At 36.6% G+C, this 24,104-nt stretch overlaps 1 protein-coding gene across 1 annotated transcript in view; it reads left to right on the top strand.

Annotated features, from left to right (window-relative positions):
* Positions 1-1,017: 1,017 nt before the first annotated feature.
* Positions 1,018-24,104, top strand: part of LOC136037008 (nucleolar RNA helicase 2-B-like) — a gene marked incomplete at its 3' end in the record, with an annotated part of 60,586 nt that continues 37,499 nt past the window's right edge. Inside the window, 5 exon segments of the mRNA XM_065719418.1 lie at positions 1,018-1,107; positions 3,587-3,997; positions 15,814-16,124; positions 21,379-21,584; positions 22,721-22,896. Of these exon segments, the coding sequence (XP_065575490.1) occupies positions 1,024-1,107; positions 3,587-3,997; positions 15,814-16,124; positions 21,379-21,584; positions 22,721-22,896 (1,188 nt within the window).

The following is a 24,104-nucleotide window of genomic DNA, read 5'->3' as shown; positions in this document are numbered from 1 at the left end:
TCACAACCAACAATTTTGGCTCAAAGGGAGCCAAAAGGCTAATTAGGGACACTCTGGTATAGATTTAACAGGGAATATCGAAAATGTCGAAAAACTAATTGTTGAGCTTCTCAATTCAGAGGCAGTAATGCAGCAATGTTGAGCATGCGTTCCTAATGATGCACTTAGGTCATACAAAAAAGAAGGTTACCGACTTACGGTATACATTTATCCTAAGGCTTCATTCAACGACGTAAATTCTTTTGAGGCTTGATAAAATTATGTACAATGGTGTAAAATTGTGCGTTAGCTATTATGGACGAGGGCAACTTGATCTTTGATTAGGAGGGAAATGTGCTTGAAGCACTTTTTTTTACCCAAATATTCAGACTCTCCACCAGCATTCAGGTGCATATAGATGGAGGTTTGGCTGTGGGGGCTAAAAATTTTGTTTTATCTCTCTTCATTTTTATGCTACGCCTATAATATTGTCGCTCTGGGTAATGGACGAAGAGCTAAGGAAGGAGGAGCCTCCCTGTACACGGACTAATTTATTTTCTTTTGAACTTTTGATGTCGCTCTTTATTTTTGTTAGATTTTTTTAATTCAAGTTTGTAATGTCAGAACTTGGATTGTTTTTGTTTTTTACCTAGTCAGGACTTCCTTTGTTGTGGTACCTAGACATTGTGGATCGATGCTGCGAAAACTCGCAGTTTGAACCTTGTACGGCACACTTGGATTGTGGGTCCTCTACAGTATTCTAGCTAAAACAAGGTGCATCATTGCTAACTTTCTTTCAAAAAATTTGAAGACAATTTGCTCTCTACTACGTCACCACTAATACACAGATTATTGTATTAACAATACGGTACTTATCAATATTCGCTTTTTATGTTTGTATGCCTGTATCTATGGCTTTGCTAAATAAAGTGACATAGCTCTGTTTTAATAGTTGCTGCTAAGGTAACACTTTTTTGCAGTCCTTTCTTTGCTAAATGATAAATCTACATTTCTTAAACTGGAATTTACTTATTGCAGCTTACTATGGATAACAATCTTAGAAATCATCGTGCAGCTGAGGATGGTTCAGTTCTTCGTGAAAACCTTGAAGGTCGGGACAAGTCAAAGGTATTGTTTTGTTTTGTATAAAAGGTGTTTCAAGTTACGAATTGTAGGTTATGGGGGGCCTACTTCAGTCACAACTATGTCCCTTTTTGTTCGTTTTTATTATAAAAGCTTATCTTTAGTTTTGCTCACTCCTGTTTTTTTTTCTTTTTTTCCGCAATAGCCACCAAGCATATAACTGGCGCGACTTGTTCAGTTTACCAATCATTATTCTCTGTTCTTTGGAAATTTTTTTCTTTTAAATGAGCTTTTAAAGAGCTTGAAGTAAAAAATGCACTAATAAGATTTTCAGTCAAATAATCATATTGTTTTCATGTTTAGTTTATTTTGATTCTGTCCTTAGTTTCTACAAAGGAAAAGAAGGACAATTAAGATATAATTAGAAATTTAATTATATCTTATATATAATATTAATTATATCTTATATATTAAGACAATAAGACTTAATTTATTCATCGGTTCATAGGGACACACATTCACCTCCTACAAAAACAACACAGAAGGCTCAGAAAGAAACTTGCTTTTGAAATAAAAGTAGACCTAAAGGTAACATTTTCATTGAATGTTTGAAAGATACACTGGCGAACCAGATTGTTGATAACATCCTTATTAAGTTCTACTGTATTTACCCTCAACCAATTTGTCTTGTATGGAGAGGGGATCGGAGGGAATATTACCATTTATTTTTGGCTATTTGCTCACGCCCCTGGTTGTGACTGTTAGAGGCTCTGTTCTTTAGTTTATATAGAACTTTGGATTTGGATTAGAGAAGGTCTGTCTAAAAATTAAGAAGTGACTTGGTTTTGTGGAAAAGAATTTCATGGCTACTATCTGGAATGAGGGATTCACAGACATGAAAACGCTTAAGGTATTCCGGCGCTCCCACCTCCACACCTAAACAAAGTGTCGGAGGGAAAATATTTACAAAAAGGGTATCTGAAAGCTAATGAACTGGTTTGGCAACTTTTTCATTTGAACAGAGACTAAAAAAGTAGTGTTTTTTAAATATATGTAGCGATACATTTCTTTTTCTTGTGTCTGTGTTTTTTAATATTTTTAACCGCAAGCTACTTTCTGAACAGCCATTATATGCTGTTGACAGGGGGCATAAAAATGGAACATGATACATACTTTTGTGAAAGTTCTATTAACAGTTATGAATAAAAATTAAGCCCACAGAAAAATCCTATTAAAAATCAGAAAACCTAGTAACCATATGGTAATTTCGGTTAAAACTGTAATACTAATTGACTTGAAATTTCCTATATTAAAATGGATTTTTTTAGTTTATATAAAGCGATAGAAAATATGTGGAAGGTCAGATGTGATTTTCCCTTGATTTTTTCGATCAGTTGTGATGAATGGACACCCCCTCCCCTCTGTCCCTGTATGTTTGCCTATGTAGATTAAATATGAAAATTTCGTTAAACTTTGATAAACTAAGCTCGATAAACATAGAAAAATAAATAGTAAAAGATTAAATATAAAGTAGAAGATAAATGTGAAATGTAAGATATTTGGTTTTCATGCAGTAGGTCGTCTATGTCCACCACCGATTGCTCCACGCAGAAGCTACGTGAGCGGAAGAAAGCAGGGTATGCACTGTAGGAGACTGTACAATGCTCGCAAGGCACACTTCGCCATTCTTAATATTAAGGTGTCAGTCAGCATGTCCGAAAGTATTGATTCTTCAGCCTAGTGTGTATTGCAAAATTTGATTCGTTTTCTATTGGCAGAGTGCCATAAAGTTGGAGAAATGCGTCAGGTAATTATTCAGGTGTACGGGGAAAACTTCAAGAGTAATGGCGTTGTTCGTGAATGATGTCAAAAAGGGCCAAAATAATGTGCATGGTAAAGGGGGCCAGGGACGTAAGGTCATGGTCACTGTGTTTTGGTACCATTAAAAACAAAAGAAGAGGAAAGCTGTTCATGACTATGCTTGTCCAGACACTGATGCTATAAATCAAAGGTTTCTCGAACAATTTCAATGAGATATTTTTCAGCGTCTGCTGTGGCCCTGACTCAGCACCCAGCGACTGTCATCTTTTTCCTAAACTGAAGATGAGGCTTGGAGAGAGGCGTTTTTGAATCAATGAGTGCCTTCGAACCAACGTCAAAAGGATGATTTGAATCCATTGGTGGCAATATTCTTTGGATAGGGTATTGAAACGTTTGTCCACAGATATGATAAATGCCTCAGTCTTGTCGGTGCATATTTCAAAAAGTAATCGTAAGTGTACTAGTCTTTCGGTACTAGAATTTTTGTTTTATATAAACTTGCCTTTCATTTATAGCCTATCGGAGGTTGGACAAAACGACAACGTATATGTACTTTCAAAATTTAAGCAAGTTTTTATTTACATTCCTTTTTCAATTACTAAATTTACAAGGCTTTTCTGAAAAAAATATTCCAAATTCTAAAGGTTTCATTTTCGTCAGCATGTTTCAGCTTTGATCGAATTAAATAACTACTTTTTTCTAGACCTTCAATGATGATTTTTCGTCAACAAGTCAGACAACGTCAGAAAACATTTTCCCTCTTCATCTTCGAGAAGATTCGCATGATATCTGGCTTCATCCATCTACAAAAACCCTACCAAATCCAATTAAGACTACAGGTGTTTCGCTGGTAGGTGTCCTGAATCCGTCAGTTGATAATCATAGTTCTACTGAGTCTAGTAAAGCTGATGATCTTGTATGTCATGGCAGAACGAAGCTAATAGAAAGATCTCTAGTGTCACAGAGGCCATCTTCAGGTTGTTCAAGCAAATCATTTGAAGTATTAAAGTGGGTTGCTACTCAAGAAAACAGTCCTAACAAATTCCATCTAGAGCAATGTCATTCGATTCATACGGAAATAGATGATCATAGCAGTGGAACATTCCTGAACGAGGTATGATTGAGAATTTACTCTCTGCTCTGGTTTTGGCTTTCCCAAAATTTAGAAGACACCTCTCCTTAACCAAATAAATATATTGCCAAAAATTATTAAAAAACTGTTAGACACGTTATGATTGCTTAACCTGGTCTGCAAAATCTATTCCAAAGAATATGTCTGAAGAGAAAAAAATAATCAACAGGCAAATGACTCGAGAAGGAAATCCTGGCAATAGCAGATAAACTCTTCATTATTATAGGTAGCTAGGTCTAGAGTTGCCCCTCTCCTCTCTTTGCACATGTCTGAAAACAGATATTTTGGGGCTCTTCCTCCCTAATTAACAAAAATCTAACTTTTCAGCCCCTTGTTCCCTCTGAAATGAGATTTCAGGTAATCTTACTAAGCCAATTTTTTGTTGAATGACCAAAAATATTTTGTAAACGGCCAATTAAACGGCCAAAAGAAAAATAAAGACTGATCCAAGTGTGCTCTAAAGCTTAGTCAACAAATAAAAAGTGCGATAACAGAAAGTAAATTTTAGGGAAATCATGAAAGTTTAATTTAATGTGAAACCGAATTATTTGCGCATTTTTAGAGAGCGGCGCCCTCGCGCAAGAATAACAGAAACAGCCACAGTAAAAAAGAAAAAAATTAACACCAGTCTCTGAGTTGGTAGAGGTTAGGAACAAGTTTTAGTGGAAAAGGCATAAGCGCTGAAAGAATTCCATTCTGAGACAAATTATATTTGTCTACACAGATAAAGATTTCGGTAAAATTGCGTCTTCAGCTGTCAAATTAAGGTATTTTATGGTGAAGTTTTACTGTATGAATTTTACTTTATTGACTAGACTAACACTCGCAAGGATGAAAAGTTTCCTTTCGCTCCTTTCCTGTAAGTCCCATTTCCTCCCCTTTCTAATACAACAACTTTTAGTGATGGTTAGTAAATTCGAATAAAATAGGAATTGCGTAAGGTATTTCTAGAATTTGTCCTATTAGGACAAATATTACTCCGCTATTATTTTGTCCTTGTAATCGCTAAGAAAAAATTCTTTAAACGTTGTTTTTCACACTTTCATTTTTGATTTAACAGTTGCCTTTTTGTACGATTAATTTAAAAAATAAAGTTTTTTTCAAGTGAAAGAAATGAACGGTATTAAAGCTTAAGACAAACAAAAGTTGGGTTGTATTTGGAAAAGGATGCCGTTTTCTCAATTCTCACTTATCACACTAAAGTTCTAAAATGCTATAAAAATATATGTTATTTCAAATCAACTGTACTTTTGTTTGTCCAATTGTTCATAAAGAATAAGGAAACAAAGTCAATCTTTAGTGTAAAGAGAAGGGGGTTGAGGGTGGGGCTTCCCCCTACGTACGGTATAGTTCTGTCCGCATTAAGTTTTAATGTTTGTATTGATCTAAAGAAAGAGAAAATTTTTATTTTCGAATCGACAGCGTATTGCCTCGGATCTGATTTGATTTTGCAAATGAGTACCATGGACCGCCCCTGGACACGTTTTCTGACAACGAAACAATAATTTTGCCATGTGACCTGGAATGTAAGGGAATATTATTTCAGATGTTTACCCTTGCAGCATATAGGGTGTAATTAAGACTCTCCAATCTTATATTGTTGAAATAGTAGCTCTGTTGGAAGCCAGACTTACAAGTTTTGGATCAATACTTGTTGGTGGATATGTAGCCTTCCTCTCTGGATGGAGAGGTGGTGTAAAGCTGGAGTTGCCCTGCTGTTTGCAAATAAGAAGAAAAATTGATGCTTTAGTTTATACCAAAAGAGGAAAGAATAATAAAAGCTCGTTTTGCTCGTTCCCAGTGTGAATTGATAATTTTGTCTCTATGTGTCCTTATCAATGGGGCAGATGACTCTATGGTAGATGCGTTCTATTTTGAAACAAATATTTTTGTCAACTCTGAACATGAACAGGATATTTTCGTTTTATGTGATGATTTTAATGTCGAATTTTGGTTGTGTGTTTGATTGTCCGCTACGCTAGCCGTTAGCTTATTGTTTATGGATTGCCCTCCCCACGTCGCTGTGTACGCAAATATACATGGACTTTACCTGATGGTTCAATATGGAGCCAGATCAATTATTTTCTTGTCAGGAAGCGGGAGAGAAGCCGTCTTGGAGATGTTCGACTTTTTCTTAGGACTGATTCGCACTCTGATCACAATTTGTAATTAGTAGTTTTAATTTGAAGCTGAAGACTGTTACCAAACGTAAAAAGAAGTTTATCTGTTTTTTTTTGTAAAAAGAAGTCTTAGAAAGTTTTATTTATTTATTTCTGGTCCTTTTAGATTACCAGAGTTTTGTTAGTGGATAATATAATGAATATTTTCCCTTTTTCCATGTCTCTGGCTTTAAAATTAAACATCTGATTCTAATTTATTTGTTCTAATTACTGTCTTGATTTATTTCAAAATTTCCGAAAGTTTCAACTAAATAGTTGTGCCTGGGATATTGCAGACCCGCCATTCTGCTAACCAGCATATACACACTGTCTTTTGATTGAGCTCAAAATTCTCCTCAACATTCTCCGAAAGCTTCATTGTCATACCTTTAACGGTTCCTGAGATATTGCAAAAATCATTTTAACAAGCTGGGTGTAGATAATATATTTTGCTTTAGTTCAACATCCCCTGAAATTTTCAACGAATACCATTATCTAATCCATTCACAGATATTGGACATACGCACTTTTTACAACTGGATGCACGTGTTATATTTTGATTAACTTCGACATCTCCTCAACTCTGAAAGTTTCAACCTTCGTACCCCTACCTGTTTCTGAGATATAGCAGACAAGCCATTTTGACAACCAGAATACATATGGTGTCTTTTGATCTAGTTCAACCCTCCCATTCGACTTTTCCAGTAATATACAGGTAAGCCCATTAACAACTTGGATGCACCTAGTGTCTTCAGTTCAACATCCCCCTCAACATTCTGTGAATTTTTCAACTTGATACCCTTCCCTAACTTTTCCTGAAACATTGAAGATATTCTGTTTTGACAATCTGGATACATATGGTGTCTTTTGCTTATTTTTTTTTTACCATGCCCCTTAGTATTCAGTTAAAGTTTCAATTTAATACCCGTAGCTATTCCTGCAACAATACAGATACAACCAGACACACCCTTTTGATTACTGGGATGGCCCTGGTGTCTCTTGATTTGGTACAATATCTCCCTCAGTAGTCAACGAAATATACTATGTACTAACACTAGCCATTCATAGGATGTTGCAGATAAGCCCTTTAGACAATATACATGCACTATCCCATTTCAACAAGCAGGATGTAAATAAACTCTTTTGATTTTGTTTATAATTTTAGTTGTAATAGTAGAAGTTGCAGTTGTATTTACAGTCTTAATCACAGTAGCAGTAACAGTACTAATAGTAGTTGTCATAGTCACAAGTAGTAGCATTTGCAGTAAAGAGTTACATTCGCAGTCGGAAATTTTCGCTCTGGTGATTGCAAGTTGTCCCAATTGCGATTGCCATTAGTTGTAGTCGCAGTCGCAAATAGCCGGAGTACCAGTCGAGTTGAATTTGCTTTTGCAGTCGCAAATAGTTGCAGTCACGGTCACAAGGTGTTGCAATTGTAAGTAGTCCTGGTCACAAGTGTTTGTAGGCTTAATCAGTCTCAAGTTGTAACAGTTGTAAATAGTCGCAATAGCAAGCAGTTGTAGTCGCAAGTAGTCACAGTTGCAATCGCAAGAAGCCTTAGCACAGTCACAAGTAGTCACAATTTGTAGCGTTTGCTATCAGAAGTAGCTATAGTCACAACCTTTTGACTATTTTGAACTAAATGGATATTTCATAATTTTGATCAGTGTTGGAAAGGGGTGGCTCTAAAAAGTGGAAGGGTGGTCCTTTACCCTTCAGTCTCTGTTCAACGGGCCATGAAAGTTTAAACTTAATACCCTCGGTTGTTTTTAAGACATTGCTAATGCGCCCTTTTGACAATTAGCTTGTACAGAGTGCGTTTGGATTTTGTTCAACATCACCCTCAACATTCCCTGAAAGTAGTCACAAGTAGATGTAGTCCCAGTTGCAACATTCCCCTGTACATGGTTTGAAAGGTTAAACTTTATACACCCAACCATTCTTAAGATATTATTGATAAGCCTTTTTTATAAACTAGATGTCGATAATGTCTTTTGATTTCGTTTAACATAGCCCCCAACATTCCCCAAAACTTCACCTCAATATGCTTAGCCTTTCCGAACACACAATGAAATATTCCTCCCCTTTTCCTAAAGATAAATCCTAAATGTAAAGAATAGGCAAATTGCATAATTTAAAATCCTTGCACCGTGGCTACGGGGGGAGGGAGGGATTAGCAGCCCCTAATACATAGTTTTTAAACCGTTTGATCATTTTTAACAAAATTAATTTTTCGAAGTTTCGGATGTGCGTGTAAAACCCGTAATACCTGAACCTTCGTGTAACTGAGCCCCCGTGCAACTGAACCCTCGTGCAACCGAACCCCCGGGCACAATTTTTCAGTATTCTACAAATATGAGGCAACAATACGGGGTAAAACATAAGTTAGTCTTTTAATGTTCGACCTTATTGGAATTATTTATTTTTCAAGTCATAATATAATTTCCTGTCAATATCATTCATATTTGGGGAAAAAGGGCGTGGGGGTGGTAGCCCTCCGATCACTTTTGACTCTTAAGAGTGGCACTGGAACTTTTGACTTCCAATCGAATGAGCCCCCTTCAAAGTTGATACAAAAACCTTTTCAATTAAGATCTTATGTGTTGGCAATGAGCGACTGGATTAACTTTCAACCCTTGCCTCGGGAGCTGCTGATGGGTTTGTTAACCCCCGTGACGTGGTTATTTGACCTTTGGGTTGTTTTGAACAAAACGGCGATTTCAAAATTTTGATCGAAAACATTTAGGGGAAAATGGTGGTTAGGAGGGAGAGGCTGGTTACTGGTTACCATTTGATTACCTTTGTTTCTTCAAAAACGAACTAGAACTTTCAATTTCCAATCTAATGAGCCTTCTCCAGTATTTATACGAACATCCATTTCATAAAGACCATATATATTAACAATCGGTAACTAGGTTTTTATGGCACTTGGGTATTAACCAAGTGACATATAGCGATCGCAAATTTTGTCCGTCTATGGGTCCCGGTTTTGCTATTTTAGGCACTTCTAGATAAGCTAGTACGATTAAATTTGGCAGGCGTATCAGGGCCAGATTAAATTATAAATAGTCGTTTCCCCGATTCGACCATCTAGGGGGGGGGAATGGGGGACGGTTAATTCGGAAGATTTAGAAAAAATTAGGTATTTTTAACTTACTAACGGGTGATCGGATCTTAATGAAATTTAATATTTAGAAGGATATTATGTCTCAGAGCTCTTATTTCATATCCCGACCGGATCCGGTGACATTGGAAAAAATTTGATATTTAGAAGAATCTTGTGCTCCAGAGTTCTTATTCTAAATCCCGAGCAGATCTTGTGACGTTGGGGGGAGTTGGAGGGGGAAACCGGAAATCCTGGAAACCGTGAACACTGAGGTATCTTTATCTTACGAATGGGTGATCGGATCTTAATGAAAATTAATATATAGAGATGTTTTATGTCCCATAGGCTCCATTTTCAATTCGAATCGGATCCAGGGACATAGGGGGCTGGAGGGGGAAAAGAGAAATCTTGGAAGCCGGAAACCTTGGAAAATGCTTAGAGTGAAGAGATTGGGATGAAACTTGATGGGAAGAATAAGCGCAAGTTCTAGATACATGATTGACATAATTGGAACGGATTTTCTCCCTTTGGGGGAGTTGGGGAGGGGGGTCTGTTAATTCGGAAAATTAGAAAAATTGAGGTATTTTTAACTTAGGAAGGGGTTATCGGATCTTAACGAAATTTGATATTTAGAAGGAACTCATGTATCAGAGCTCTTATATTAAATTCTGACCAGACCTGGTGACATTGGGGAGAGTTGGGGTAGGGGAACCGGAAATATTGGAAAACGCTTAGAGTGGAGAGATCGGGATGAAACTTGGTGGGTAGAATAAGCAAATGTTGTAGATACGTGATTGACGTAACCGAACTAGACCCGCTCTCTTTGGGGTAGTTTGGGGGGAGATCCAGTGCTTTTTCGAGTTTGGTGCTTCTGGACGTGCTAGGACGATGAAAATTGGAGGCATGTCTAGGACTTGCACAAATTGAATGATAAAGTCGTTTTCCCCGATTCGACTATCTGGGGGGCTGAGGGAGAGGGTAAATTAGAAAAAATGAGGTATTTTTAACTTACGAGTGGGTGATCGGATCTTAATGAATTTTGATATTTAGAAGGACCTCGTGTCTCAGAGCTCTTATTTTAAATCCTGACCGGCATTAAGTCTCTGATTTTCCTTTTAAATCAATCTGGTGATTCTTAGAATTTTGCTAGAGCTCATGCCATATGAGCTTTTGGCGCTTCCGGCCTCGTCACAGGTGCCATATGAACTCTTAGCAATTGTTTTTTCAGTTTAGTGCAAATTATTTTCTGGTATGGTCTTTTCTGGTCTATCTTCCCTGCACTATTTAATTTCTTTTTTATTGTTTTGAATCGGCCACTTGTTGTAATTTCTGTTCGATTTGGGTTTCATTTATTTATTGATGATGATTTGTGGTAGTTTCGTCATTGGTGAATTATTTCTGCTCATTTATGGTTGAATGGAGTTCTTTACTTTTCTTTCAAAAACTTATTCTGTGGAAAATCTCTTTAAATTAATAATGATAAAATATTAAATCATTGAAAACTAATGGCTCTTTTGTATAGGCATCTGATACGATTTCGTTCCGTGTACTTACTACGTTGGTTTTATGTCGGTGTTTTTTAAGTAGCTAAGACTTAGACAGGGAGTCAGGAACAAGTTTATTTTTGCATCGCTAGTAATTTCTAATTAAGGTGCAGCTAGAACTTCTCTTATTTTTCCACCAATGGATAATTTTATGGTAGTCATTTGGGGAAACTAAAACATAGGAACTATAGGGCACCAGGCCCCTCTCACTCCCCTTTCTTCGCCCTCCCCCAAAGGCATCTAATCAAAATTGCAAGATAGCCTTTCTGTTCAAAATACTAAATGTGCCTAAGGAGATGACAAGACCCCCCCCCAATAACTCTTGGATAAGGTTTGTAGCTTATACAGTTCATTGTTAACATATGGGATTTAGGATGTTGAAAGAGGGCATTGGCGTGGTCTTGTTAAACTCCTCGGGGGGGGGGGGGGGCAAAGCATAGCCAATCTTCCCAAATCAAGTGAAAATGACATCAGCGAATCATCAAGTGAAATGAAAAATGAAAATGAGCCGTATAGTACCATAGAGACAAAAATATATACTAAAGAAAACTTACCCGTTTCTCTGGATGGTTAAATTATTTAGGCTTGTCATAGCTTTGATAAGATTCGAAAGAAACTAAATTTCAGCTTGGGTGGGGGGAGAAAGTTGGGTTGGCAGGGGGAGGCAAGCTGCCACAAAGCAAATTACTGCTAATACTGCATTTGCTAATGCGACGACTGGCCTCTTTTCAGGGCTCCTTCCTATCTTTAACAGGGATAAGTTAACATGCCAGTACAAGACATTACTATTAAATCGTTTAACCTCATCGTCCACATCTTTGGCAGTTTCATCCATGTCCTCCACTTCACACTCCCTTAATTCATATTTTAGCGCTTTCTCCACTTTCTTTAAATTCCTCTTATTTTCATATGATCTATCACTGATATAATTCTTGTACAGGCACCTCCTCCTCCCTATTAGCTATAAAATATTTTCACTGATATTCCTATCTGTGTTTATAACTTTCTTCCCTGAGGCGCTATCAGCAAATTCACAAACAATTTTCCTAAAATTGATCAATTCATCTCCTATATTGTGAAATTTTAAATTCTTCAGTTTAGCATTTACCTGTTCCTGGAAAACTTATCTGAAATTCATATTTAGAGTCTATCAGTGCCGACAACACAACAGTTTTTATTAAGTATCTTGACAGGCATTTATTTCATGATTTTAAAATATAAACAAATCCTACAAGGTTGAATATTTAAAGATTCTAACTTGTGTTCTGCCCCATGATGTTACCTAGTATTTGCATAAGACTGAAAAACTGAATATGAGGGTTAAGTTGTTCGAGGGTTCAGTTGCACGAGGGTTCAGTCGCATGAAGGTTAACTTGCACGGAGGTTCAATTAAAAGGGGTCGAGTTGCACGAGGGTTCAGTTTCACAAAGAATCAGTTGCATTGGGGGAGGGGGGTCAGTTGCATGGGGGTTCAGTTACAAAGGGGTTTAGTTGCAATAGAGTGAATAGTTTTATCAGTTGTTGAAGAGCATCTAAAAAGAGCAGGGACGGGGCTTCTTGACCTCTGATTTCTCTTGAACATCCCCCCCCCTATACATACCCAGAAAGGTTCAATTTTATACCCTGAAGCAGCTCCTTAGACACTGCTGGTGCGTCCTTCAAACATCCATCGCACACATAGTTTGTTTCAACGTATGGGGCATCCCTCTCAGCATTTTCTCGAAATGTTACCTCAATACCCTAAGCCTTTTTGGAAACCCAGGAAAAATATGCCCCCCTTTTGCCAATAAAAAACCTTATACGTTAATATTTAGCAGCTTGTGTAATTCACTGCCCATGCCAAAGGGACTCTAGGGGCTATGTTACCTCAGAGCCATTTTTTTAACCTTTGGACTATTCTGAACAAAATGGCTATCTCAAATTTTGGTCAAATGTATTTAGGAGAAAAGGGAGTGGTAGAGGAAGTATGCCCATTGATCACTCCTGACTTGTACAAAAGGGCAATGAGACTTCCAGTTTTAATTGAATGAGCCCCTCCAAATGTTAGAGGGCCCCGGTCCTGCCACGCGGCAGGCTTATATATATGGATTCTTATTGTTGCTTGTCTTCTTAAGCAGACAATGTGAGCCTCTTCTTGATGTCTTGACATCACCACAGGTTTGATACAATCACCCTGGAAAAAATACTGATTCCTTCTTAGATTTGTGTCTTATTTAGATAATGTTTATGACCAGAAATGTTAATGTGCCAGTTAAAAAAAAAAAAAAAAAAAAAAAAAAACCAACTCTGCAACCGATTTAGAGGCCTGGCCCCGGTATGGCGACATGGCAAGCTTGTATATAGTGATTGTCATTTTCACTTATCTTCTAATAGGCTCGATACAACCACCATGGGAAAATAACAAATTCTTCAATAAAGTTTTGACCTTTTTAGATCGTTTTACTGGCCCAAAATGTCATTATGCCAATTAAGAAAAAAACAACAACTATGTAGCCCATTTCAAAGCTGGGCCCCAGTATTTGGCATCCTCCAACCTCCAAATGTAGCAACTTCCAATGTAGCAACATCCTCCAATCTCCAAGTAGCGACCTCCAAATGAGTCACCTTTGTTTGCTACTCTTTTGTCGGGAAAATGGAGGGCTCGCCAGGGAATACATATATATCATTAGAGGGCTTACAATTAATATGACTTACAATTAATAGTTGCGTTGTTTATATCATCTTTGTAAGTTTTGAAGGATTTGCCCAACATTTTGTTTGCGTTGAGGATTCTTATGGTGATGCTCTACTAACGTAATATTTCTTTCTTCTTCACTTTCATTTTGACTCATTCTGAATTTTGCTGTCGCTTGTCTTCTAACAACATAATTCTTTGTTCTTCATTCTATTTTTGACACGTTATGATGCTCTCTTTCTCGCTGTCGCTTGTAATTCTCGCTTGGGCTCATCGTCTAACGGCATATTTCTATGTTCTCGCTGTGGCATATCTTTTAGCCCATATTTCTTTTTTTTGTGCTATCGTTTCTAATTCGCTATATTACTTGTTGTCGCACTTTTCAAACAATATGTTCACTCCGGGGGAGGGGGGGATGATGGAATTTATTTTCTTGAAATGTACTCATAAATAGGACGTCATTCATATGATTATTTTCATTAATAAGTTTCTTGCGCGATTTTGCCTATATCATAGACATTTAAACGCTACAACCACTAGGGAGATATATGCTTTTCGAATGTATTCATAAATATTACTCCACTCACATGGATCTTTTTCCCCAAATTAATGCTACTAACGAATTTTCTCCGACTTCTGATCTATATGGATCGAATTTTTAGGCCCCAGTATCCCAGGACAAAAATTACTTTGAAAATATATGGAGCCATTTTCGAGAAAAATACACAAGTACACAATTTTTGCTCATTTAAAGAGATAGAATATATGTATAGCACCGGGAGCCTGGCGGCTTTGCCGCTTGGTCCCGGCACTCAGCACGTGGCAGGCTTCGATATATGGATTCTTATTGTCGCTTGTCTTCTAACCGCAACTTTTTCTTGATGTCATGGTGTCAGCATAGGTTTGATAAAACAACCCTGGGAAAAATACAAATTCTCTCTTAAAGTAGTGACCTATTTAAATCGTTCTTGTGACCTGAAATGTCATTGATTTGACCAATTAACATGATTGTGGAAATACAAAAGGGGAAATACAAGAGTTCTAAATAACGATATGATGGGATCATACGGATTTTAGGCTCAACTTGAACCTCCCGAGAAGAAGTTTCTCGACTGGCATGTTGTGAACAACCGAAAACAATAACTTTAGTCTTTGTAAAATTTTGTATTAAATTATTAGAAACAAACCATCAATTAACTGAAGTAGCAGTTATAATCAAATTTTCAATCAATTTAGAGGAGGAAGGTACTCGGAAGTTAGAAAAACTAATTACAGGGGCTTCAGCTCCGCAGTTTTAAAGGTAAATTAGTTGAGTTTTTGTATAGGAATGTTTACAAAGGTTGCCAGTAGCGGTTTAATGCTCCATGAGAGACAAGAAGTCTGTAATCTATGCATTTAAATAAGAAAAATAGATAATATTACCATATAAATCCCTTTGAAAGTAAAGCTAACGGTAGTTCTTACCCTCTCTTCCCAAAAAAGGTCCTGATGGCATTCATGACCCCCCCCCCCAAAAAAAAAGAAAAATTCCACATTTGTACCAGTAACCACTTGAATATGATTGGTTTTTGTTTACATAGAAACAAATTGTTTGCAGTAACAGGAGATGTGTTACCCCCTAGCATCAATGTTTCAAACCTAGTAAAGGCAAAAATATTTCAGGAACCAAGGGAGATTTGATGCTCATTTCTACCCTAATTTTCCTAAATTCCTCTATCCTTCTAACCACATACCTAAGGCTTTCTGATTATTTGCGCTAACTCCATGCAAAAGCTTTGTAATAATAATTACACAATAATTACAGCAAAAAATATTTTTTTTCTTCTTCTTAGTTTTAATATGTCTGTAAATTACTAGGTGCTTTAATGTGGAAAGTGGAATCGTGTCTAAAATTGGGTAAAGTTGTTACATTACCTTCTGTCATATTAGTTATCGTCTTTTAGAATCTAGCGTATTCTCAATGTCTCACTGGTTCTTGAAAACCATGACTATGGCCACTCATGCTTTATCAAACCACACCAGACACCGAGTACCCTGTAAATGGCACATACCAGAAGGCAAAAGAAGCTAAAGACTTATCGCCTTAATTTTAGCGGATTCTTAAAAAAAAGGCACAAATACAGAAGGTTCTTCAACCCCTCTTATCAGAAATGTCCATATTTCATCATTTCTGTTTTTCTTATAGTGTCCGCGTACTTTTTCACTTTTATTAGCTTCCTCCCCCCCCCTAGAGATAGAATCATCCATAAGGTCCCAATGCGGTAAATGCTTTGTTCTCTGTGCGTCATTTTCTTATTTGATTTTCTTTTAAACAGGACCAACTTCGTCCAAGTTTTGGAAGTCAGATGCCCTTTCCTAACTATCACTTAAACTCTGATAAAGAAGATGTAATATCAACATTCGTGGAAGAAGTACGTCATCTTCGCCAGGAGATCTCTTCACAAACAAGCAAGCAAGAGGCTTTAGAAACTCTCATGCAAAAGGCTCTGGTTGAACTAGAAGAAGCAAATGCCAATATAATGAAGCTGCGTAGCGAAATTGCTCGAAGTACATCAGATGATAAAATGACAATCACGTCCATTCAAAGTAGTTTAAATATACTAAAGAATGAGATAGCTCAAGACAGGTATTATTATTATTATTTTTATTTTTAAGCCACAAACATCACAAACAAGAAGAACAATAGGGAATTCTTTTCACAAGATAGTGGAATTCTAATTAGAATGAATATTTCGGCCTTATTTCCAAGGGCCGTCATCGACAAAACATAAATAAATAAGAAGATAAACTTTGTTATTATTTGTTATTTTTTCTAGATCTCCGAATTTTTATCCTTGGATCACTGAATTGATGTAAGAGCGGGGAATTATCAAACCAATACGGTTCACCAAGTGCCTCTTAATTAATATTGATGAAACCCTATCATTTAAGGACCATGTGAAGTTGATTTCTAAAATACTGTCGTGTAACCTAGGTATTATGCCTAAATTAAAACATATTTTCCCCCAAATATTTTACGGTTATTATATTTTCCCCTTATTCACCCTTATATTTTGTATTTTTCATCGATATGGCTTGGTACTTTCCCCTCGTTACTTCATTCAATCCGTGTGATCCAGAATAATGCTATCCGTATTTTTTGTGGTTTGGGGAACCGGGAGTCCATAAGGTCGGTGTATAGTGACATAAATATAATGCCTGCAGCTGGATTGTGTAATTTTTATACTTTGGTTTTTAAATAGAAGTATCATAAAGAGGGCCTTCCAGATTGTTTTGCAGGTATATTTTGTGAGAGGTCAGATGTTCACCAAAAGGATACTCGGATGCGAGGAAATATTGAGGTTCCTCGACTTGCTTCTAGTAGGTCTTCCTTTTCTCTTGTTTTTTGAGCTTTCAAGCTTTGGAACAAACTTAGTAATGATATTACTAATCTGATTTAACCTTATTTATTACTAAACCTATTAAACTTACTAAAACTTATTATTATTTATTATTTATTACTTAAAGTTATTTCTAAACTTTACTGATGGTACTTTCAACCAGTTTAAATCTGATTTACCTGTGGAGTTGCTCGGTGGGTATGCTTTCAAAACAGATTAACTACATCTTCAGTGGGTTACTTTTCTGTATTTTTTATGTGTTGTTTTGGGGTTTTATATTGTAGTGTTTCGTTGTTTATTTTGATATTGGTTTCGCTAAATGGTCTCATGCTCCATACTCTTTATTTTTTTTTATTATTTTAGCACATCCTCGCAAGCTCCGCTTTTGTTAAATTATATAAAAAATGATGATTTTCAATAAAATTGCTCTACTACTACTACAACAAGATATAACCAATGTAACTAAAATGAATTTTTTTATTAAAACAGTCCCAGCATCCTTACTTCAGCGAAGTTTAACCAGGACTGATAAATAAATTGAGATGACACGAGGCAATTCGTTGAAATGAAAGAGAATGATTAAAAACACGTTTTTAGTGGTAATCTTGCTTTTTTGGCCGCTGATCTCAAAGTTCTATTTGTGACAGGTTCTGTGTTAATATCTATGGTTTTTTTTTCATATTGTAAAATCATTTTTAATTAAATTTTGATATAGAGCATTTAGTGAATATTCTCCCAAGTCCCTATTTAGGGAAATATTATTTTTAATATTAAGTCTGATTTCAATTGCTTCTCGAACTACTTGCTTTATACCTAGGTCATTGCTATTAAGGTTGGATTCTTCAAAAAGTATTTTGTGGCTAGGATTTTCAAACACATGGCTGCTTTAAGCAGAATCAAAAGAAACAGAAGTAATATTAGAATTCAGAGCTTTGGTGATACCATCTTCACGCTGTTGTAGACGTTTCTCTAACTTCTGATGAGTTCTACCTACATAGAACTTGCCACAATCGCATGGTATTTGATAGACTCCTCTTTGGCGAGTACCAGGAGTTTATCTTTACCAAAATTTGGGAGATTTATGATTTTTAAATTATTGGTAAATGCAACATACAGATTATTTTGTGTGCATACTTTTTTTAGATTCGTAGTGATTTTTCGGATATATGGGAGGTAAATTGTGTTGGAGGGTTGACATGGTAAACTACCATTGATTTCACGGGAGTGTCTTTTCAGTCCAAAGTGAATTGTATTATTAATAAATAAAAGAGGATACCCGTTTCTCAAAAGTATGTCCCCGATAAAGTCTAGTTCTGCTGTGATGTAGGATTCAGAACAAATATTTAGGGCATGATCGACGACAGAGATTACGACAAGTCTTTTAACTTGTGGAGGTGGTTTGATATAAAATGTAAATACCTATTGTTTTGCGTCGGTTTTCTGTAAATGGTAAAATTGAGTTTATCTAAGCTACGAATAACTAGCACATCTAGAAATGAGATTTTATGTGCAATTTCAATTTCTAAGGTAAACTGTAAATTCCTATCATATGTTTTAAGGTGGTCTAAAAAACCAAAAGTTCATTTTCCCCGTAATTCCAAAGTGAAAGTACGTCATCCATGTATCGTCCCCAAAAGATATGTTTCAAGAAATGCGAATTTAGCGCCCAACTTTCAATATGCTCTGCATAAATATTCGCCAGTAACTCGGAGAGAGGCGAGAGGCTTAGGAGGAAGGTAGCCCTCCTCTTACTTGTGGTGGCATTCTTTTTTTTTAAGTTTAACTTGGTTATTTGTTTCTAAAATGAAGTTGAAAGATTATTTATTTTGATTGAAATATCTTTTACCACTATAATTGATTATTTTATTTGATTTATGTTTGTTTTGGCTCTCACTGATTCGGTGACAATAATATCTGGTTGTTGAATGTTTGAGTTGTTATTATTGTGTTAGTTGTATTTGCTTTAGGTTAGTTTAGTTTAAAAGGATATTTAAATACTTTGGCTCCTTCTGGAAGGAGTAGAAATCCCACCCCCTCATGCTTATATTGAAACCAGTCTTTCATTATTAAAGACAACGCTCTAACTTTGCCTGAGTAAAGAACAGTTTGCTACTACTCCTAAAAACTTATCGCAGGACCAAGTCGCCTGAGGCCCACAGCTACAAACTCTTCTCCTTCACATATTCTATCCAACACCCCTCTGTTCACATTATCCCTGGAAGTTCCCATCTCCCTTAAATCTCTCCTTACAATACCCTTAGACCCTAACTGAGGACCTGCTTTTTGTTTAGCCCTAGACGGTTGGCCAAAAAGGACAAGTTTTGACAACCTGTGACTTCATCTGAAGAACCTGCCCTAGCTATCTCAATCTTTCTCTCATTGTAATCCTAAAAAGCGTGATTGAACCACACTATTAGGACAGCTTACTGTTTGAGATATGGTCAGCCAGTCGGGTATCCAAAACAATCCGTAGGCATTTTTTTTTGAAAATATCTAGCAAATCTTCCTCCGTTTTTCAGAGGATATCCATGTTTGACCACTGTCGTAACTTTAGCTTCCAATATCCTAATTTTTGTTTGCAGACTGGTTTGCTACTTTTAACATCTTTACTGCATTAGCCGGCTTTACTAATAATACTACCTAGGTTAGTAAAGTCGTCCAATTGATCGATCTTTCTGTTACCAAGTGTCAAATTATCATCCTATCTTATTCCTAGCCTTAGCGATTTAGTCTTCTCAACATGACCTTTCGAATATTTTCTTGCACCTTGAACTTGCAAAACCTCTAAAAGTTCATTCATTTTGCCAACACTTTCATATAGGATGCTTAATCATCAGTATTATCTCAGCATTATCTAAATTCTGGAAAGCTTTACCTCCCCATTTGATTCCGTGTCCATCCATTGTCTTTGCTGTGCTATTTAAGGCTCCTGGACAAATTTATGGTAGAAAGTTTTTTGACAAATTTTCGTAAGGGTTACGTTTTCCAGGCTACAGCTTTCCCGCGTTAGTAAAGTTGGGGTAAGTTTGGACAACGCAAGTTTTGAAATGTCATAGTCATGGCTTATACCGATAATTCCGGTATATTCATGCCTAACTACCTTCGCTCGAATATTTAGCGTATTCAGTATTGCAGCAACATCAGTTGTCGCTTATTGTTTGTCAGACGTATGCACTACTACCTTGTCCTGTTTAGCCACAGTATGCTGGACTTCGCCAGCACAACCAAGCTTTTCCTCAAACTCACGCTGTTTATCTGGGTTTCGAACATTCAAGTTGCTCGGAACATTTCTCAACACAACAGGAACAGAAGGTTCCGCTCAACCTGGCACTGTGGGCCAGACTGCAGGGTCTGGGGGCTGTATCAAAGTTTCCGCCAGAAAACTTAGCATCCTCACACACTCGCCTAAACGAGATGCTACAATAGTGCATGGTCCATTGGGAATATCTGGTACGTCACAAGGATCAACTATAGCAAAGTACGGATGCTTCCCCTTACGTGCGAAAGAATAAGTCCTTAGTGATAACTGTATCTTTATCTTTTGCAGTTTTTCGCTACAGAAACTTTAGTGCTGGACACACACATGCATAGAAACCATAAGTTTTGTGCAATTCCATATCAATCTATAAGATCCTTAATCCAAAATCATAGTCCGTGAAAAATTGCCAGTCGGGGTAAGAAAAATCAAATATACAAGTCTCTCTCGAGAGAGAGATGCAAAGAATGTTGGATTGTGTGACCTCAAAGTAGCTGGAAAGATAGCCAGGAACATGGGAAGTATCAGGACCTGCTCAATTATGCTTCGCAATTTAAGGCTAGACCTAAGAACCAGCTTGTACCTACGGCGCTTGCGGAAGGTTCTCTCTTCTCTTTTGTCTGCTTCCCAAAAGATCTACACGTCCCTGTTCTACACATCTGTAAGATATAGATAGCAATGAAAAGAAGCAATATAGATGGCATTAATGAATATAGATACAGATGACGTTGATGAATAAATCCAAAACAAAGGATGCAGCAGTACTCCAAGGGAGTAAGAAGACACTAACACACCATCAAACAATAACGGTAAAGTAACTATTGAAATAGGTAACAATATATACACACACATATATATATATATATATATATATATATATATATATATATATATATATATATATATATATATATATAAATTTTGGCCAACGCAAGTTTTACTTCGTGCAGTTTTTTGGGCTTATGTAATCCATGGGTGAGTCTTTCAGCTATGTATGAGGTAATCTGGAATATTTTTCGACAAAACAAGTCCAATTTAATATTACGTGAAATTATTCTGCGTCAGGTATTATATTGTAAATAGACTATTTGGGGCCATGCCTGGTTTTGACAGATGACGAGATTACGTTCGTCTCCAGAATTTCAAGTGTTTTTGTTTCCTTTGTTTTCCATATAAATAGTGGATTTACTTACAACTTGCAAAAAGTAATGAATTCAGAATTGTTAGAGTCCTCTCTCTTTTAGTTTCAAACGCACAGAAGAAATATCTAAGTTGGAGACAAAATTTAGTGACTCACAACAAGCCTTAGAACAAATAGAGGTGATATTGATCAAAAACGAGGTTACTTCAGGTCAAAGGGTAGAAGTTGAGAATTCTTTGAAAGCAGATTTACAGGAAGTACAGAACAAACTATCTGCACTGCTCAGAGATAAAGACGCTATTCTGCCAAGTAAGTATGTTTGCCTCTAATTCATTTGAAATAATCGACTCAATGGTTTGATAGCAAGTATCAATGGGTCTCTAACGTAATTTATTTTAATCTACCTCTCTCCACTGCCACTTCGACTGGAACTGGGGTTATCAAAGTTTACAACGCGAGGAGCTAGTTGCACGGGGGAGCAGTTATTTTGCTCAAAATGCTGGTAACTAATGGTGCTACTACTTCTAACAGTTAACTGTGGGCCCAAGCCGCCTGATGCTTCATCCAGCTATGTGCGGTGTTCCTCTACTCCAATTAACTCAAAGCTTTACTCTTTAGACCCTGCCTTCAAGTTCCAGTTTCCTTTAAATCGTTCCTTACGACCTCTTCCAATTCCATTTGGAGAAGACTTTTCGTTTGCCCACAGATGGATGACTACAAAGTACTCTTATTGTCAATCTGTCATCTTTGGTCCGTAAAATGTGTCCTGGCCATCTCAGTCTTCTTTTCATTACATACCTAAAAAGTGGGATGGGATCACATTCGTACAGCTTGTTGTTTGACATACGATCAGTTAAGCGGTTACCTAAAACTAATTGTAGACAATTCTTATGAAAAACATTAAAAAATATTCATTAGGGTTTCGGTCCGCCCACGTTTCAAGATCATGTTTTACCACAGTCATTACCGCAGCTTCAAGTGTTTTAGTCTTGGTTCGCAGACTGATCATCCTATTTTTCCAAACCTTTTCAATTGTGAAAAACACCTGGTACTCTGGCTACTCTACTGGTATATCTTCGTTGTATTCGTATTCACCATACATGGTAACCATACGACGCAGGTAAGTGAGGCTACTCACTTGAATGAGTTTGTCGCTACTGAAAGTCGAAAAGTTGACGTACCTTTTCTTCTTCCTGAAACTAAACCTTTCTTTGCTTAAAACTAAACCCAAAACCGGAAAACTTAAATGTAGAACCAAAAAGTTTACGTTAAATTTACTGTTGATAACTAGAATATTTATAGAAATGTGTTTTTTTAAACAAATATAATATAAAAAATTATTTCATAAACTAGTTTTTAGACTAATTAATGTTTGACAGTAAGAGCAGTATGCTAAATTTTTACCTAGTAACAATTACGTGACTCTACATGTGCTATCATTACAGATTGGGCATCATTTTCCCATGCAGTTGGTACTCCTGCTCAACTGGTGCCTATTATGCAGCAGCCAGTCCCATCAGAGATAGCGAGAAAGGCATTGTCAATTATTGATCCTACTACCGATAAGGAAACATCAAAAACTGAACTGGCTTGTCAGAGTAGGACTGAATCCACTTCAGAGGTTGTTTTTTCTTTTATTTGTTTGTTTTTTGTTTTTGTCTTTTGAACAGTTTTACGTCTGAAATTTAAAACACTATTATTGCATGTAAATCATCAGATGTTGTTCTCAAAGTCTCTCAAATGTTTCGGAAAATTACAGTCATTTCATGAACTTTTTGATTTTTAAAGTAAATGAAATACTGAAATGAATTGGTTCTTTTTAGAGCCACGATGGTAATAGGTAATTTGTCACTATAAACCACTAGCAAGATCCACTTCCAAAGTATATCCATTTCTTGGGTTCTCGTGAATATCGGTCACATGGATTTCTGTTAGTTGTCAATATCAGAAGGAAATCTAAGAGGCGTGCCTATTAGACCTTTGACTGTTAAGAACAAAACTTTTTTTTCAATATTATTATAGGACACCATTTATTGGATGGTGGATGAGAGGGCCAAAGAGGTACTGACTCTTTTCGGTTTCTATCCAGATAAAACAGCCTAAATAAATTGCGTTTCTTGCGGTTATGTTCTTATGACTGACCATACCGTCTTTATTCTCATGCCACTTCAGATCCCCCGTGTAGGGGGGAAAAACTTCCGGTAGCACCTAACGGCTTTCTTATATTCTATAAGCTGGCTCTAACCTTTGAGCCGTTTTCTTCAAAATATACCTTCTCTCGTAGAAGATACCTCAATAGCATAGGGATTACTCCCTGTACCGAACTTCCTTAACAACTTTCTAAAAACCTGTAACCCAGGTGAGCATGATAAATTGTAGATCATGAAAAGGGTGAAACAATTTACCATTTCCACCCAAAGATTAAAAAAAATTGACTCTTATTTCTATTAATTTAAACTCAAAGCTGGAGCAATTGCACTTAATTCTAGTGTTTTAAAATGGTGTGTTCACCATCATCCTCTATACAGGAGTCACTATGTTCCAGAGACACTTACCTTTTTGTTTTGAAATGTAATGCAGTGGATTCTATAGTATAATAGAATCCACTATAATTCTATAATATAGAAAAATTTGTGCTATTGGTCAAAGATCCTTGTTTCATTTGATACGATTGTCAATTGTTTCCCATTTTGCCTATTTATTCTTTTTAAGCTCAATGGTAAAGACTATAGAAAATGATTCTTATTTTAACACCATATTCGTCGTTCTTGCACATAGCAATTGAATTCAGATAGGGACAACCCACAGTCATTGTAAAGTCCACAGTCA

Source organism: Artemia franciscana, chromosome 16 (genome assembly GCF_032884065.1).
Source record: "Artemia franciscana chromosome 16, ASM3288406v1, whole genome shotgun sequence".
Lineage (NCBI taxonomy): Eukaryota > Metazoa > Arthropoda > Branchiopoda > Anostraca > Artemiidae > Artemia > Artemia franciscana.
Note: the sequence above shows the minus strand (reverse complement) of the source record. Positions and strands in the feature narration are given on the sequence as shown.